At 41.4% G+C, this 15,981-nt stretch overlaps 1 protein-coding gene across 4 annotated transcripts in view; it reads left to right on the forward strand.

Annotated features, from left to right (window-relative positions):
- The window catches only part of JAK2 (Janus kinase 2), a 338,377-nt gene that overhangs the window by 300,733 nt on the left and 21,663 nt on the right, over nucleotides 1-15,981 (forward strand). For all 4 annotated transcript variants that reach the window (XM_073635018.1, XM_073635011.1, XM_073635003.1 and 1 more), the window contains 2 exons: nucleotides 4,240-4,364; nucleotides 5,217-5,389. In XM_073635018.1, coding sequence (XP_073491119.1) covers nucleotides 4,240-4,364; nucleotides 5,217-5,389 — 298 coding nt within the window. The remainder of the gene's footprint in view (nucleotides 1-4,239; nucleotides 4,365-5,216; nucleotides 5,390-15,981) is intronic.

Raw genomic sequence — 15,981 nt, forward strand, 5'->3', positions numbered from 1 at the left:
ATATTTTTTTCCTGGGGGAAGCCAGGAAGTGGCGCCCACAGAAATATGAGTGAGAAATTTTTATTTTCTTTCTCCAATCAGTAGGGGACAGGAGATTGGCCTTAAGTACCATTAAGGGTTCGAGTTCATCCCTATACATTTTTTCCAGAGGCCATGGTTTCTCACTCCTGGATTCATACTTCATGCAGCTTGTAGTGTAGATAGTCCCACATGTCATGCCACTCTTGTGTCCTTGGGACTGGGATTCGCTTTTGGCTGTCTTTGCAGAGGCCATTTTTTTAACCAATTGGGAGACTCTTAGTCCCTTATATCGGAAGATGGGTTCTTTGGTTGCTATCATTTCACTAAGTTGAGTGTCAGAGCTGGCGGCTTTCATGCAAGGAGCCGTTCTTGGTTGCACATCATAAGGTGATGTTGCTCCCTAATCCATCTCTATTGCCTTGAGTGGTTTCTAGTTTTCACTTGAATCAGGACAGTGTCTTGCTTTTTTATATTTCTTCTAATCCACAGTCGGCAGGAGAAAGACACTCAGGGTCTACTTGAGTTGTCGGCACAGGTCAGGAATCCTGATTTGTGCAGCCAGAAGAGCCCAGGAATAGCAGGCAGTACCCAGGACGAATGTTTAGCAGTGGATCTGCCAGTTTATCAATGATGCCTATGATTTTAATGAGCAAAATCCAATTTTTGTCTGGGGAGAGATTCTCTACCAGGTGTGTGGGAGTATCTTGGGCCATCCGCCATCAGGTGTCAGTGGTCCAGGTGTGCAAGACTGCTATTTGGTCTTTGTTTATACATCCACAGAGTTTTTACCAGGTGGATGTCAAGAACATGGAGGAGACCTGTAAAATTCTTTTCTTGGAGTACATCACAGGACACAGAGATCCCTCCCCTCTTTTCTGGGAAGTTTATTGCTTGCTACAAAACTGAGGTACTTCCTGTGTAGGGGTTTTATAGGGGAGGACGTCTTGTTTGATTGATTTACCAGTATCCATTCACCAGTAGGTGGCGTATAACCCATATAGTAATGACTGCTCTGTGTCCCATGATGTACTCCAAGAATAGGATTTTACAGGTAAGCTGTAGAAAAAATCCTATTTGATCACCTGCAGATTTCGTAAGTTTGCCCACTTACAAAGAAATTAATGGTCTGTAATTTTTATCATACATGTATTTTAAATGATAGAGACAGAATATCAACCAAAAATCCAGGAAAAAACACAAATGTTATAAATTGAGTTGCAGTTCAGTGAGTAAAATAAGTATTTGATCCCCAAGCAAAACATAACTTAGTACTTAGTGGAGATAACCTTGCTGGCAAGCACAGAGGTAAGATGTTTCTTGTGGTTGGTTACCAGGTTAGCACACATCTCAGGAGGGATTTGCTCTTCTTTACTGATCTTCTCTAAATCCTTAAGGTTTCTTGGCTGTCGCTTGGCAACTCAAAGTTTCAGCTCTCCATCAATTTTCTATAGGATTAAGGTCTGGGGACTGGCTAGACCACTTCATGACCTTAAAACCGAGTTCCAGTCATTTTTGTGTTTTATTAAAAGTCAGCAGCTACAAAAACTGTAGCTGCTGAATTTTAATAAACACACTCTCACCTATCCCACGATCCAGTGGTGCACTCATCCCAGCCGATTTCACATCGCCTCAGCAGCACCGGCATCTTAACTATGGGCACCCAGCTGTGACAGCTTGCGTCTTCCGGGTGCCCACTGCGCATGTGCAAGCAACACTGCGCTCTGTGACTGGTCCATAAGTCTTCTAGGACCTGTCATGTGTCCCAGACGTCGGGGGGGGGGGGACTTCTGCTTTCAATCGCCTAAGGTGATTGGAACGGAAGTGGGAGCAGGTACCTGTCAAAATCGGGTTCCCGCCCCCCACCACTTCTTTGCTGCCTTGGTGGTATGTTTTGGGTTATTGTCAAGCTGGAAGACCAATCCACGACCCATCTTCATGTTCTGGCTAAGGGAACAGGGTTCTCATCCAAGATTTTGCAATACATGGCCCCATACATTAGCCCTTCAATGCGGCAAAGTCGGCCTGTATCTTTAGCGGAGAAACAGCCCCAAAGCATAATGTTTCCACCTCCGTGCTTGACTGTAGGAATGGTGTTCATAGGGTCATAATCAGCATTTTTCTTCCGCCAAACATAGCGAGTCGAGTTAATGCCAAAGAGCTCAATTTTGGTCTCATCTGACCACTGCACTTTCTCTCAATCCTTCTTTGATTCACTTAGTTCATTGGCAAACTTCATATGGGCTTGTAAATGTGTCTTTTTGAGGAGGGGGACCTTGCGGCCGCTGCAGGATTTCATGGCAGCGTGTTGTGGTACCAATGGATTGTTTGGTGACTGTGGTCCCAACTGCCTTGAGATCATTCACAAGCTCCTTCCATTTAGTTCTGGGCTGATCCCTCACTTTCCTCATGATCATCCTTACCCTATGAGGCGAAATCTTGCATGGAGCTCCAGACCATGGGCAATTGATTATTATTTTGTATTTGAATAATCGCTCCAACAGTTGTCTCCTTCTCACCAAGCGTGTTGCCGATGGTCTTGTAGCCCATTCCAGTCTTGTGCAGGTCTACAATCTTGTCCCTGATGTCCTTTGATAGCTCTTTGGTCTTGCCCATGATGGTGAGGTTTGAATGGAGGAAAGAGATTCTGTGGACAGGTGTCTTTTTTTTTTTTTATACACATAAGGAGTTGTCATTAGGAGCACCTTTTTAAATTAACAGGACTAATCTGTGCACCACATGAGCACATACTTTAGCCAGTCTCTGGGAGCCAGAAGTATTGTTGGTTGTTAGGGCATCAGATACTTATTTTACTCACTGAACTGCAACTCAATTTACAACATTTGTATTATGTGTTTTTTCAGAATTTTTGGTTGATACTCTGTCTCTATAATGTAAAATACACCTATAATAAAAAAAAAATTATAGACCCTTAATTTCTTTGTAAGTGGGCAAACTTCCAAAATCTGCAGGGGATCAAATTAATAATTTTTGCCACTGTATATGGTAATACAATTATAACAATCTGAAAAATGAGTTATGCAGCAGGCAGCTATTTATTGTTCTGATGCTGTGGGACTGACATCCTCCAGCAGGGGTGCACAAGATTTACTAAAACTCTTGCTTTTTCTGGATTGGATAATGATGTATAAGCATTTTTTGATAGATAGCATTACAGACATAATATGACATAAGGAGTATGCTGTGCTGTTTTAGTAAATGGGGGGAGCTGGGTATTTGAGTAGCCATAAGGTATGAAGTGTGCCATGAAGCACTCATCCACCACTGTAGCATCAGTTCATTAACATGCATTATTGGTTAATTGTGCTTTGTGTTTTTTGTTTTTTTTTTCACTACAGGTTTTGTTATACAGATGAGCTAAATTTACTGCGTGTATTTTTAGATTATCAATGCTTGTGTTTTTTAACATGTAAAAATAAATGTATATTTCAATATTTTTATTGAAAAGATCTGGTAGTAACAGAAATAACATTGGAACAAAGCCAATTCTTAGCTTGTCATCATAACAAAACATAGACAAATAAAGTATGAACGAAAAGGGATACGTATAATCCAACATTGTATGAAAAAAGCATACATTAGGCAAAAATTATCATCAAGAAATAAAACAAAAAAACGTAGTCCTGAGCTGTAATGAGACCGAATAGTCACTTCTTATCGGTAGCCAGAAATACAGCTATGTATGATGGAGGGCAGGAACAAGGGCATGGTATGGGGGAATAGATGGAGGGGTGAGAGGAAAATAATGGATAAGAAGCCACAGGGAAATCCCGACACTCATCATAAAAATCTATTTAAATGAAATTACACATGTACATTCTGACTGGTAAATTTGTGACCTTATGCGAGGTGTCTTAAAGAGAACAAAAAATGGGGCTATTTGAGGCAGTGATAAAATAATTAAACTTTAAAATAGCTAAATCTCTATTCCATTAAAAAATGACATTTAGCATTATTAACCTTGCAGTATGTGTCAGTATCTTTGTAAATTGAACGTTGAGTTGAGAAAATACCATGAGAATGAAGTAATGAATCAACTTGAAGAGAAATACAAACAAAAGAATGGGGTTGATCTACCAATTAGAAAAACATGTGTAATGTGTATTGGCAATCCTATCTTTTGACTGTGCTATCAGATTGTGTTCTTTTTTTCCCCTCAAAAATTAACTGAAATATTATCGTTTTTTTTGTATTTACAAGGTCGAAGAAATCTTAGACTGATAATGGAGTATTTACCATATGGAAGTCTAAGAGACTACTTGCAAAAGCACAGGGAAAGGCTGGATTTTAAAAAACTTCTTCAATATTCCACACAGATATGCAAGGTAGGATTGACATGAAACTGTATGTTTCCTTTATTGTGTATAACCAATAGCCTGCCTAGGCAGACATTGTCATAATAGTAACTGAAGGAAACCCGTACTAAGATACATTTTGTAATATCCTAAAAATACCAGTATGGATACTAGTTTTTTGGTAGTCTCTCGAGGCAGTACTGTCTGAGTCAAAGATTCAGAAAAAACATGATTTGAATGTCAGTAGTCTTAATCTGCCTACACATTACAGGTCAGGATATCCTAAAATGACAGCCATGTAGTTTGGCATTTTCAGCTGTAACTTTTCTGTATTTTTACAGTACGTTTCTTTTAAAATTAGTTAGTTAGTGAGGTGGCTTTATCTCAGCAGCTTATAGTTGCCCAAGGAAAAAATGACCACATTACCTGTGAAATGTCTGCTACTACTTAAAAAAGACTGATTCCTTCCCAAGTTTTGGTTACAAACCTTCAGTGTGGTTGTTTTACTTGGTCGCTGCTATCATTTTTACACCTGCTCTGCTTTTTTATTCTTGGGTAACTTTACATTTCTGATGGCTGCAGCATCTTTGTATTCTTGCAAGAAGAGAAACCGCTAGAGGTGGTATATGTGTGATTTTGTGTAACACATACCATGTAGTCTTAATTGGGTTAGAGAGATTACAAGAGAAGGGTGCCCATGTCGGCATTGGTAGGATAGAGGAATGCCCCATTCTATAGGAACAACTACTACTGAAATGCTAAGGGAAAACCGTTGAAAGCTCTGGGAAGATATCACTGAACCTTGATTTTTTTATTTGTTTAGATGAACTGCTATACAGTTGTATTCTGGCAGTTGTTAAAACATATATTTTATTTTTACAGGGTATGGAATATCTTACAATTAAACGGTATATACACAGAGACTTGGCGACTAGAAACGTTTTGGTTGAAAATGAAAACAGAGTAAAGATTGGAGATTTTGGATTGACAAAGGTATTACCACAAGACAAGGAATACTACAAGGTTAAAGAGCCTGGTGAAAGCCCTATTTTTTGGTAGGTTAACTTGGCAGTTCTATTTATTAGACATGTTTTTTTTTAATCATTGATGTATACCGTTTATATACAGCTGTGGACTGAAAGCGAGTAGTAACAAGTATAACTGAAATAAATAAATTGTAGGAGAATTTGGCCCAAGGGCTTTGTGTTGAAGACAAATGGGTGAGAAAAATGAAACTGGTGATCGTATTCAATGCCAAATTCTGCCAATGCAAGATAAATAACAAATCACCTGCCTGTGATAAGTGGGTATCACAAGATTTCCCATTTTGCATCCTGCACCTCCTACAAAGACAGCACAAATTGACAAGCAGAAAAGCTTTTCACTGCAGAAGAGATCTACTATGGGACATAATAATAAAGCATTGAATTTGACATCCACCAAACATTTACCACAGGTGAATCTTCCAGGAGTATGTGTTTTAAATAACTGGAAAGTACAAAATCTGGTGCACCTGTGCGTAGTAGCCAATTGGCTTCTAACTTCAGCTTGGGACTCGCGCATGCTCAGTTGGAAACCGGCAGTGAAGCCGAAAGGCTCCACTGCTGGTTTCCCTTAGTTGGAATGGCGGCCGATGGACGGATCGGCCTCAGGGGGGCGACATCGTGGGCGGCTGGAACACCAATTTAAACTTTGACAAAAAAAAAAACCTGGAAGCTGATTGGTTTTTGTGCAGAGCTGCATCAGATTTTGCACTCTCCAGGTTTAGTAAATTAACCCACAAGTCTCTTTTGCAGTTAAAGTTTGTTACCTTCTGGCTTGCAGACTAGCCACTGTACTGCTCGGTGTACGTTCTTGGTATGCCATTGTGCCAGGATTTTTTTACTTCCCTGCATGGGAGTGGCCTTATCCTGGGCCAACCATCATGTTGGCTGAACCCAGAAGGAGACCAGGTAAAGATGTTGGTGCTGTAGAGCAGGGGTTCCCAACCACCGGGCTGTGGCCTCTCTGCAGCCGGGCTGGGGGGGATAGGTGGCATGAGAGAGCAAGGTGGGCGGGCGGATGAGTAAGCCGGGTGGATCAGAGGGGCGGACGAGAGAAGCGTGCTGGCGAGCAGAGATAACATCACCTCTCTCCGCCCGCCCCACATCACCGCTCTTCCCCCAGCACAGCGCAGCCCTTTTTAATGACTGAGGTGCAGCGGGGGAGCAGAGAGAGGACATCATCTCTCACCGCTCGCACCACATCACCGCTCTTCTGCCCTCACTTAGAACCGACCACTGTACAGAGGCCTGCCTCTGTGATAAATGGACCAGTGCTGCCACCAATACTGTGACAATCCACGTCTGGTGGCACTGGCAGGCGACGTGGCAAGTGACATCCTCATCTAGCGGCAGACAGCGTGGCAAGTGACATCCTCATCTGGTGGCAGGCGACGTGGCAAGTGACTTCCTCATCTGGTGGCAGACAGCGTGGCAAGAGACATCCTCATCTTCTAGTCGCAGGCGACGTGGCAAGTGACATCCTCATCTGGTGGCAGGTGACATCCTCATCTGGTGGCAGGCAGCGTGGCAAGTGACATCCTCATCTGATGGCAGGCAGCGTGGCAAGTGACATCCTCATCTGGTGGCAGGCAGCGTGGCAAGAGACATCCTCATCTTCTAGTCGCAGGCGACGTGGCAAGTGACATCCTCATCTGGTGGCAGGCAATGTGGCAGGTGACATCCTCATCTAATGGCAGGCAGCGTGGCAAGTGACATCCTCATCTGGTGGCAGGCAGCGTGGCAAGTGACATCCTCATCTGGTGGCAGGCAGCGTGGCAAGTGACATCCTCATCTGGTGGCGGGCAGCGTGGCAAGTGACATCCTCATCTGGTGGCGGGCAGCGTGGCAAGTGACATCCTCATCTGGCGGCAGGCAGCGTGGCAAGTGACATTTTCATCTGGTGGCAGGCGACGCGGCAAGTGACCAGCTACATTTGGTGGCAGGTGACAGTGGCAAGTGATGCGCTCAGGGCTCATACTGATTCTGCATGAATCTGTGAGTTGAACTATTTCATTTTATATTACAATGTTATAATAAAAACAATGCGCTTCAATCATCCTGACACCATAACAACCATAGTGCCGTGATGCTTGAAGTGCCAACACCAGCCATTGCCCCATCAAATTGCCCGCAAAAAATCGCTTAACCCCACTGCTGTAGAGGGACATCACTCAGCTGGAGGGTAAGTATAGGTGGCTTTAGTTCATTTGTTATTTTTGGTAGTTCTGTTTTTCTTCTGGTGACAGCAAGAGTTGAGTCGTTAATAGAATTTTAGAGATTTTTGCTTTGCTACCTTGTTCTGAAAGCGAATATTTACAAAGATGCTATTAGTGTTTTGCTTTATACTACCTTTTGCAAATAAGAATCCAGAGTGTGTGCATTTATTTGGTTTCCTTGGCACATATTCTATTTTTCCTACATATTCTTTGCAGTTTTTTGGATTATTTAGTAATCATTAGTTTACAACCTCTTTAACAAGCTTGGTGGATAAAAACCTTGCAGTGAAATTTGTTAATTAAATCCCAAGGAAGATCTGTCGTTAAAGTTAGCAAACACTGACCATTGGGGCATTAAACTAAGGCTAGGTTCACCCTGTTGTAATCTGATTTTGATCCGATTTTCAGTATGATTATGCAGCGCAACTTGGATGCGATTTGCATATTCTTTGAGGCCAAATTTACACAGGAATTGCACCAGGTAGTACAGGAACCTTTTCCAAAATCACAACATGCTGAGTTGCATTGGTGTGTATATAGGTACCATTGAAAACAATGTGACTCAAGTCGCATCTGAAATCGCATTAGTGTGAACGGAGCCTTAATATTACAAAATAACAAATTTGTCACAAACTTTCAAAGCAACTCTTTTTGGGACTGATTTACTAAGAAGAATGCGTTGTGCCAGTTCATACCTTGATTGGTGCGATGGAAAAGTCATTAACTGAACGTGCGAACCGACGCACTTTGAAGCGCAAAACAATAATAAATTTGTAAACTGCAACTAGTGCTAGGGTAACTGCAGTTTTCTCATTGATAATAGCACACACGCAATACAATTGGTCAATTTCATCTCTTTGGATGTGTCTTGTTAGGCAATTAGTAGGTGTTCTCAGTTAATTAACCCTTTTGATGCTAATCTCATTCCTATTACTTGTAATATATCTTTAAAATGTTTTTTTTTTTTTTTTTTCTTCAATTTTTACCCAAATCTTTTAATACATTAAAAGAACAGAGAAGTGTTTCTAAACCCAATAAAATAATATTTTCTGATCTTGATCTTTAACCACTTACCCACCAGGCCAATTCTGACATTTCTCTCCTACATGTAAAAATCATCATTTTTTTGCTAGAAAATTACATACAAACATATATGTTTTTTTAGCAGAGACCCTAGAGAATACAATGGTGGTCATTGCAACTTTTTATCTTGCACGGTATTTGCACAGCAACTTTTCAAACGCGTTTTTCATGCTTTAAAAAAACAAAACAGTAAAGTTGGCCCAATTTGTTTGCATAATGTTAAAGATGAAGTTGCGCCGAGTAAATAGATACCTAACATGTCACGCTTCAAAATTGCACACGCTCGTGGAATGGCGCCAAACTTCGGTACTTAAAAATCCCCATAGGCGACCCTTTAAAAAAATGTTATGGTTACATGTTTTGAGTTACAGAGGAGGTCTAGGGCTAGAATTATTGCTCTCGCTCTAACGTTCGCGGTGACACCTCACATGTGTGGTTTCAACACCGTTTTCATATGTGGGTGGGACTTACGTATGCGTTCGCTTCTGCGTGCGAGAACACGGGGACAGGGGCACTTTAAAAAATTGTGTTTTTTTTTTTATTGTTAGTTTTACTTAAAATTTTCTAATTTGACACTTTAAAAAAAAAAATGTTTTCATCACTTTTATTCCTATTACAAGGGATGTAAACATCCCTTGTAATAATTGAATATGGCATGACAGGACCTCCTTACAGTGAGATATGGGGTCAATAAGACCCCACATCTCACCTCTAGGCTGGGAAGCCTAAAATAAAAAAAAATTAAAAAACGATCACCGCTTCCCAGCCGCGGCAGAGCCGTTTCTTTTTTAATGCAGAGGCCCGGCGTGAAGTCATAACATCACGCCTGGCTTCCGACGATCATGGAGACTCCGGCGACCATCTGGTTCGCCGGAAACCTCTAGGGTGGATATCCGGGGCCGGCGAATCCGCTCTCCAACTCACCAATCGCAGAGGTGAGTCGGTAGAAGCACCGGAGGGCGGATGTCCCCTCTCGCCGCGCGTAAGAATGATCTAATGGCTGACTAGCCACTATGATCATTCTTATGGTGTAGGAAATCGCCGGCTGAAAACGCCGATATCTGAATGATGCCTGTAGCTTCAGGCATCATTCAGATATACCACCATAAAGCCCAGGACGTCCATGGATGCCCAGCAGTCGGCAAGTGGTTAAAGGTGACCATATACTGCAATCGGTTAGATCTTAAAAAAATTAGATTTAGTGCAAGAGCTTGTTTGATTTCCTATAATTTGAATTAATTGTTCAAGTGCGTCTTCCCATTGCCTATTTTGCCGAAATAGCGAGTTGTACAGAGATTGGTCAATCAGATTGCATAGTGTATGACCATCTTAAGTGCCAAATTTGGAATGTAGATGTGCCATGACCCACTTGTATTTTCCTAACGATATTTTTTGAGCATTATACAAGGATATAGAGATATATTTGGGCAGCACAGTGGTGTAGTGGTTAGCACTTTCACCTAGCAGCAAAAAGGGTCGCTGGTTTGAATCCCGCCCATGACACCATCTGCCTGGAGTTTGCATGTTCTCCCTGTGCCTGCGTGGGCTTCCTCCAGGTACTCCAGTTTTCTCCCACACTCTAAAAACATGCTGGAAGGTAAATCGGATCCTGTCTAAATTGGCCCTAATATGTATGAATGTGTGTTAGGGAACTACACAAACACCACCCCATGTTAAGAAAAATAAATTTAAATTTCTTAATTTTCTTAATTTGCAAGTAAGGATCATCACTTCCTCAGAGAACAGTGAGTGGGGCATGGTGGTGGGAAGAAATTAGCAGCAGTACAAGCAACTTCCTGTAGGGGCGTGTTGTCATTCCTGTGTGCTGGCCACTGCTACCGGGAACCAGATATGCGCCATCGGTACATACCTCCGCGCACACAGCAGTTGCGCATCTAGATGCATTTGGCGCATCTAGCTGCAGGAACCCAATTTTTAGGGAAATTAATAGTAAAGCGGATGCAGATTTCCAGGACTGGACTAACAAATGTTTATGGTGAAAGGCAACTGGTGTTTTCTATTAAACAAGGTCTAAATGGGCCATTGACATGCATCACAGTTGAGCTTAGGGATGTGTCTTTGCAAAGACAAAACAAAATGAAATCCTTTCTTGCAGAGGGATTAGAAGTCTTGTCAGTTTTTGGGGATGTCTGCACCCCTGATAGGGTGAAGACACCTCCCAAATTTTGCCACTTTCTTCTTCAAATTTATTGACTTCCTGTGACATAGCCAAACAGGAAGTGAGCGTAAAACCCTACCAATGTCTTTCCTTGGGGACACACAGGTCAATCTAAATAGCTTCCCCATTAAGTAAATTGCACTCTAGCATTTTGCTCTGTACACCCCAAATTATTAGGTATCTTGGACTTTGGGGTTTATTTACTAATGGCAAATCCACTTTGCACTACAAGTGCACTTGGAAGTGCAGTTGCAGGAGATACGAGGGGGACATGCAAGGAAAATAAAAAAACACCATCTTTGCTTCTACATGATTGGATGATAAAATCACCAGTGCTTTCCCTCAGATTTACATCGAGTACACTTGTATTGCAGAGTGAATTTGCCCTTAATAAACCCCAAAATACCTAATAATGTGGGGTGTACACAACAAAGTGCTAGAGTGCAATTTGCCTAATTGGGACACTAGTTAGATTGACCTGTGTGTCCCCAAGGAAAGACATTGGTAGGGTTTTACCCTCACTTCCTGTTTGGCTATGTGACAGGAAGGGAAGCCAATTTTAAGAAAAGGGACACAATGCCTAACCTAAAAAAGACAAGCAGGGGTTCTAACACTCGGTTATCCTCAAATGTCCACAATTAGAATAGGATTGTCTTAAACTCGATTTTAGCTCAGTGCTCTCAATCAGTGGTTCTCAACCCTGTCCTCAAGTACCCCCAACAGGCCATGTTTGCAGGTTTTCATTGATCTTGAATAAAAACACAAAAGATACCGATATCCCTGCACTGGGCGAGACTGCTGTAATAGTAGTCATCGCCATCGGGTAAGCAGACCACTTTACTCACCTTGGACATGGAGAAACCCCCTAGGGGTGGGACTTTGAAGGCACTACCATACCAAAAATTGTGTAAAAATGTATAAAGTTTATTATATATAGACAAAAAACACATAATGAATAAAGAATAGACAAGTACAAATGGATGCATTATGATGTACAAACGTTTGGCAGATAAGACATGATACAAAATATTAAACCCAACGACGTTTCAGAGATGAACCGTAGTCTCCTTCATCAGGGATATTCAAGGAAGTACATTGTATCATAATAGCAAAACAGTACATAGACGCATCCAACCAAAATTTTAAAAGTGAGGAATGAGGCGAGAACCACTGCGTTAAAATGGAAAATGTAATACTTACCGCTCTGTAATTTTCCTTTCCTGGTGACTATCCATGGCATATGCATGCATATGCTTCCATGAAGGCACCAGGAAAGTAGCTTTTAGACAAATCACACCTTCTTTTGTTTTGCCATGCCAATCAGCATAGTTAAGCTGCAGCTGGGAAATCTGTTGCATGAAAATTAACAAAACACATAACATAAAAATTTGCTACAAATTTTATTGGTCAACAAAACAGGACTTGGAAAAGAGCAAGAAGAACAAGGAAAGCAAAAAACACATGTTAATTTGGGACACTAATAGAATATGGTTTTGAGGTCTGACCATTTTGCAAAGAAAATTAACAGGAGTGCGCCCACAAACGGACATCTATTAAGGAGTTAATCATTAATTAGTCAAAACATCTTGAAGACGATTTTGCAAAATGATGCAGCACAGACAAATCAAAGTGAAACAACCTACAAACGACACACATTGACAACATCAAAAATATTTCAGGGTTAATATTCCCCCCGACCCCCCCCCCCCCCCCCCCCCCGTTTTGCAAAGGCATAGCAAACAAAATACAAAGAGAAAATACATGTGTTACAAACTCTATAAGGACACCCAAATGTACTCTCTTGCGGGCCACACACCAACACACAATCTTGGCTCTTTTCAGGGCAAGTTAAAGAATGCTATCTGCAAGCTTTATATAACCTAGGTTTGCGTGCTAATGAGGCAATTGAAAACACATGCACAGTCCACGAAACACACAAAATGCAAGTTCACCCAGTGTAGAAACAGTGGGTACACCTGTTAAGGATGTCCTTAAATTACTAACCCAAAAAACACACTCTCTGAGCATGCCCAGAAACATCCAAGTGCTGTTCATACACAAAAAGAAGAAACAAAAGCAAAGTCCCTGAGCATGCCCACACCAACCCAAATGCAGCTAGCACAAAAGAAGCCACTCCCCCTGTCCAAAATTAAGCACATCATCCAGCATGCTACAAAATTACAGATGGGACAAACACCCCCCCCCCGGCCCAGGGGGGCCAAACAAAGAGCCTAACATGGGCAAAATGTATACAACAAATACCATTGGGAACTGACTTGTGAATTTTGCTAGTCCCCACTTGGCTGGCTTATCTTCTAGTTATTGGCCCTAAAATGTGTATGGGGGCCCAGGTCCCATCCTGTGGGACATATATCAATGTCACCAATTTGGACAACCCCAAAAACGAAACAAGAAGTGCCTTTAAAAATGCTAAATTGCTTAAAAGCTAGTAACTGGGGGGGGGGGGCTTGCTCTGCCTGTAAAGTGGTGCATCTGTAGCATGTGTCCAAAATGCTGCTTCAGAGATGTACGGCTTTAGAGAAAAGTTACAAATCTACATTGCAGCTGCAAGATTTTAACACAAAACAAAAGATAGCCTTACCCCCCCCCCCCCCCCCATAACATACAAGGCCATTTGGGTCTGTTAAGGCTTAAAATGAGAACCCCCACATGAAAAATCCCACCCCAAACAAAGAAAATATTGTGCCCCTCCCAAATACTAGAAAACCCCTAGCCAAACACACAGCAAGCCAGGCCATGAAAGGGGGATGGATGCTTGGGGGCAGGAGGGGCTCGGGCACCCCATAAGTCAACCACCTTGTTCCCATATTCAGGGGGACAAGGGCCTCTTCCACACAACCCTATGCTGGGGTTGTGGGGGGCCGTAGACGGGGCTTTATGGAATGTGGAAAGCACCTTTAAAGTAGTGGGTACAAGGTGCTTTGTGGTTGGTATTGGGCTGAGCCCAACATGCCCCAAAGGCAGCCAGCTATGTTGAGTACACGTGGCCTTGTATGGTTCAGGAGTGGGGTGGGCGATCGCTCTTCTCACCCCTTTCCTAGCTGGCCCTGTTGTATGCTCTGAAAAAGGATGTGGTTTGGATTGGTGAAGGCAGCTCACAGCCTTTTGAGAATGGAGTGGAGTGCCCTTTTAGGAGGGGCTAGAAGAGCGAGAGTCTTTTTACATATTTTTAACAAGGTTCATGTCATATGTTGGCAACGTAACATGCTAACATGACCTGTGTCCAAATCTTTAAAAAAATACATAAAGGTGAACCAGCGTAAAAAAAAAAAATGTCAAGTTTAGAGGTGCGCCCGTTCAACCCACACAATTGCATTTACGTTGCTTGACGTTTACTAAGATTTTGGCCACGCAGTGAACAAACGCATTTGAAGGAGCGCAAGAGCCGCTTGCACATGCACAGTGCTTACATTGATCTTGCGCAGTTCTAAACGTACTTGCAGGCACAGCAGGGTTTCTCTGAAAAAGTTACTTTCTCTTGTTCAATAATTTTATTGAAATTTGTATAAGAGAAGACAAAGTATAACAATTATCGTAACATGGGATACACATATGAACAGTAGAATCATATCTATATATTCACTACAATATCTAATCTCACAGGAGAGGTGTAATCAAAGATATTAGATACAATATGAATTAGTTAGAAATGTGAAGACCTATATAGAGGTCAAAAGTTATAAATGGGAGATATAAAGCATGCCTCCAGACCACCCTTCCACCCCCTACGGGCTCAAGCTGTGGCTGGGTGGGGGCATGGTTATTTGAAATTGAAAATGTTGTTACAAACAATAATTAGGCCATGCAATATACCTGAGAAAAAAGTTAGAGAAAAAAATAAAAAAAGAGAAAGGAGTAACACTCTCCTTACAAATTGTTAGTTGTATATATAATATATATTTAAAGAGAAAAAATGTAATACTCTAACACTCATAAAAGCAATACTCATTATTAATGAGATATGAGTCATTAAGTAAAATGGTATCCCAAAATTGTCGTTTGCATAATAAATAAGAAAAGAAAAATAAGTAAAGAAGAGAATAGAATTAAAGAACTATACGGGCATTATAGCATTAGTGTTCAATACCAAATAAGGATTACATAGGTTTGCCCTACATATTGAAGAGATTCCAGAAAGACTGATAGTATGACAAGAAAAGAAAGAATCTCTCGAAGTGGTGATCCAGCTCCCGACATGGATAAGTAATAATACATTAATATAACAAGGATTCTAATAGGATAACAACAATGACTGGTCAAAATCAAAAGAAAAGAAATGCTTAACCCATGGCTGCCAAATCATACAGAATTTATTAATACTATTGTCTTCAATAGCTGTCATTTTAGCGAATATGAGGGCCTTGTTCATTCTATGTTTGGTTTCCACCACGATCAGTGTGTTGGTCTTCCATGCCTTAGCTATGGTTTGTTTGGAAGCGGGATTGATTTGGATAAGCAATTGGAATTGATTACGGGTAAGTCTGGCCGGTTTAAGATTTAGAAGTGCAATGGCTGGGTCTAGGGCTACAGGGGTTTCTAAAGCTTTAGATGCCATTGCAAATATTTTTTTCCATAATTCTTGAGCAATCAGGCATTGCCACCATATATGAAAGTGGGTACCAGGTGTGGAGCAACCTCTAAAGCAATTATTACTATAAAAAGGAGTAAATTTTGCTATTCTAGCTGGTACTAGGTACTAACGTGCCAGAACTTTGAAATTAGTTTCCAGAGCAAAACAATTAGAAGATGAGGATTTGGTAGCCAACCAAATATTAGACCAGTCATTGATGTCGAACATTCGTCCTAAATCTTTTGACCATTTGGTAGTATAAGACGGAAGTACATCATTAGGAGTAGTAGTGCGTTTTTGATAAATAAGTGAAATTAGGCCTCTTACGTGTGGGTCACTCATACAAATTAGTTCGAATTGAAACATTTGATTAAGTGGTGTACTGGTCGTAAGGAAAGGCATGTAAAAATTCGTGATTTGTAGATATCGAAATAATTCATTACAAGGTAGCACGTTATTAGCACATAATATAGGAAATGCCTGAAAAGTATCAGTAGAGACTAGCCTATGTAATCTAACCAAGTTTGTGGAGGAC

Source organism: Aquarana catesbeiana, linkage group LG01 (assembly GCF_042186555.1).
Source record: "Aquarana catesbeiana isolate 2022-GZ linkage group LG01, ASM4218655v1, whole genome shotgun sequence".
In the NCBI taxonomy this organism is placed as follows: domain Eukaryota; kingdom Metazoa; phylum Chordata; class Amphibia; order Anura; family Ranidae; genus Aquarana; species Aquarana catesbeiana.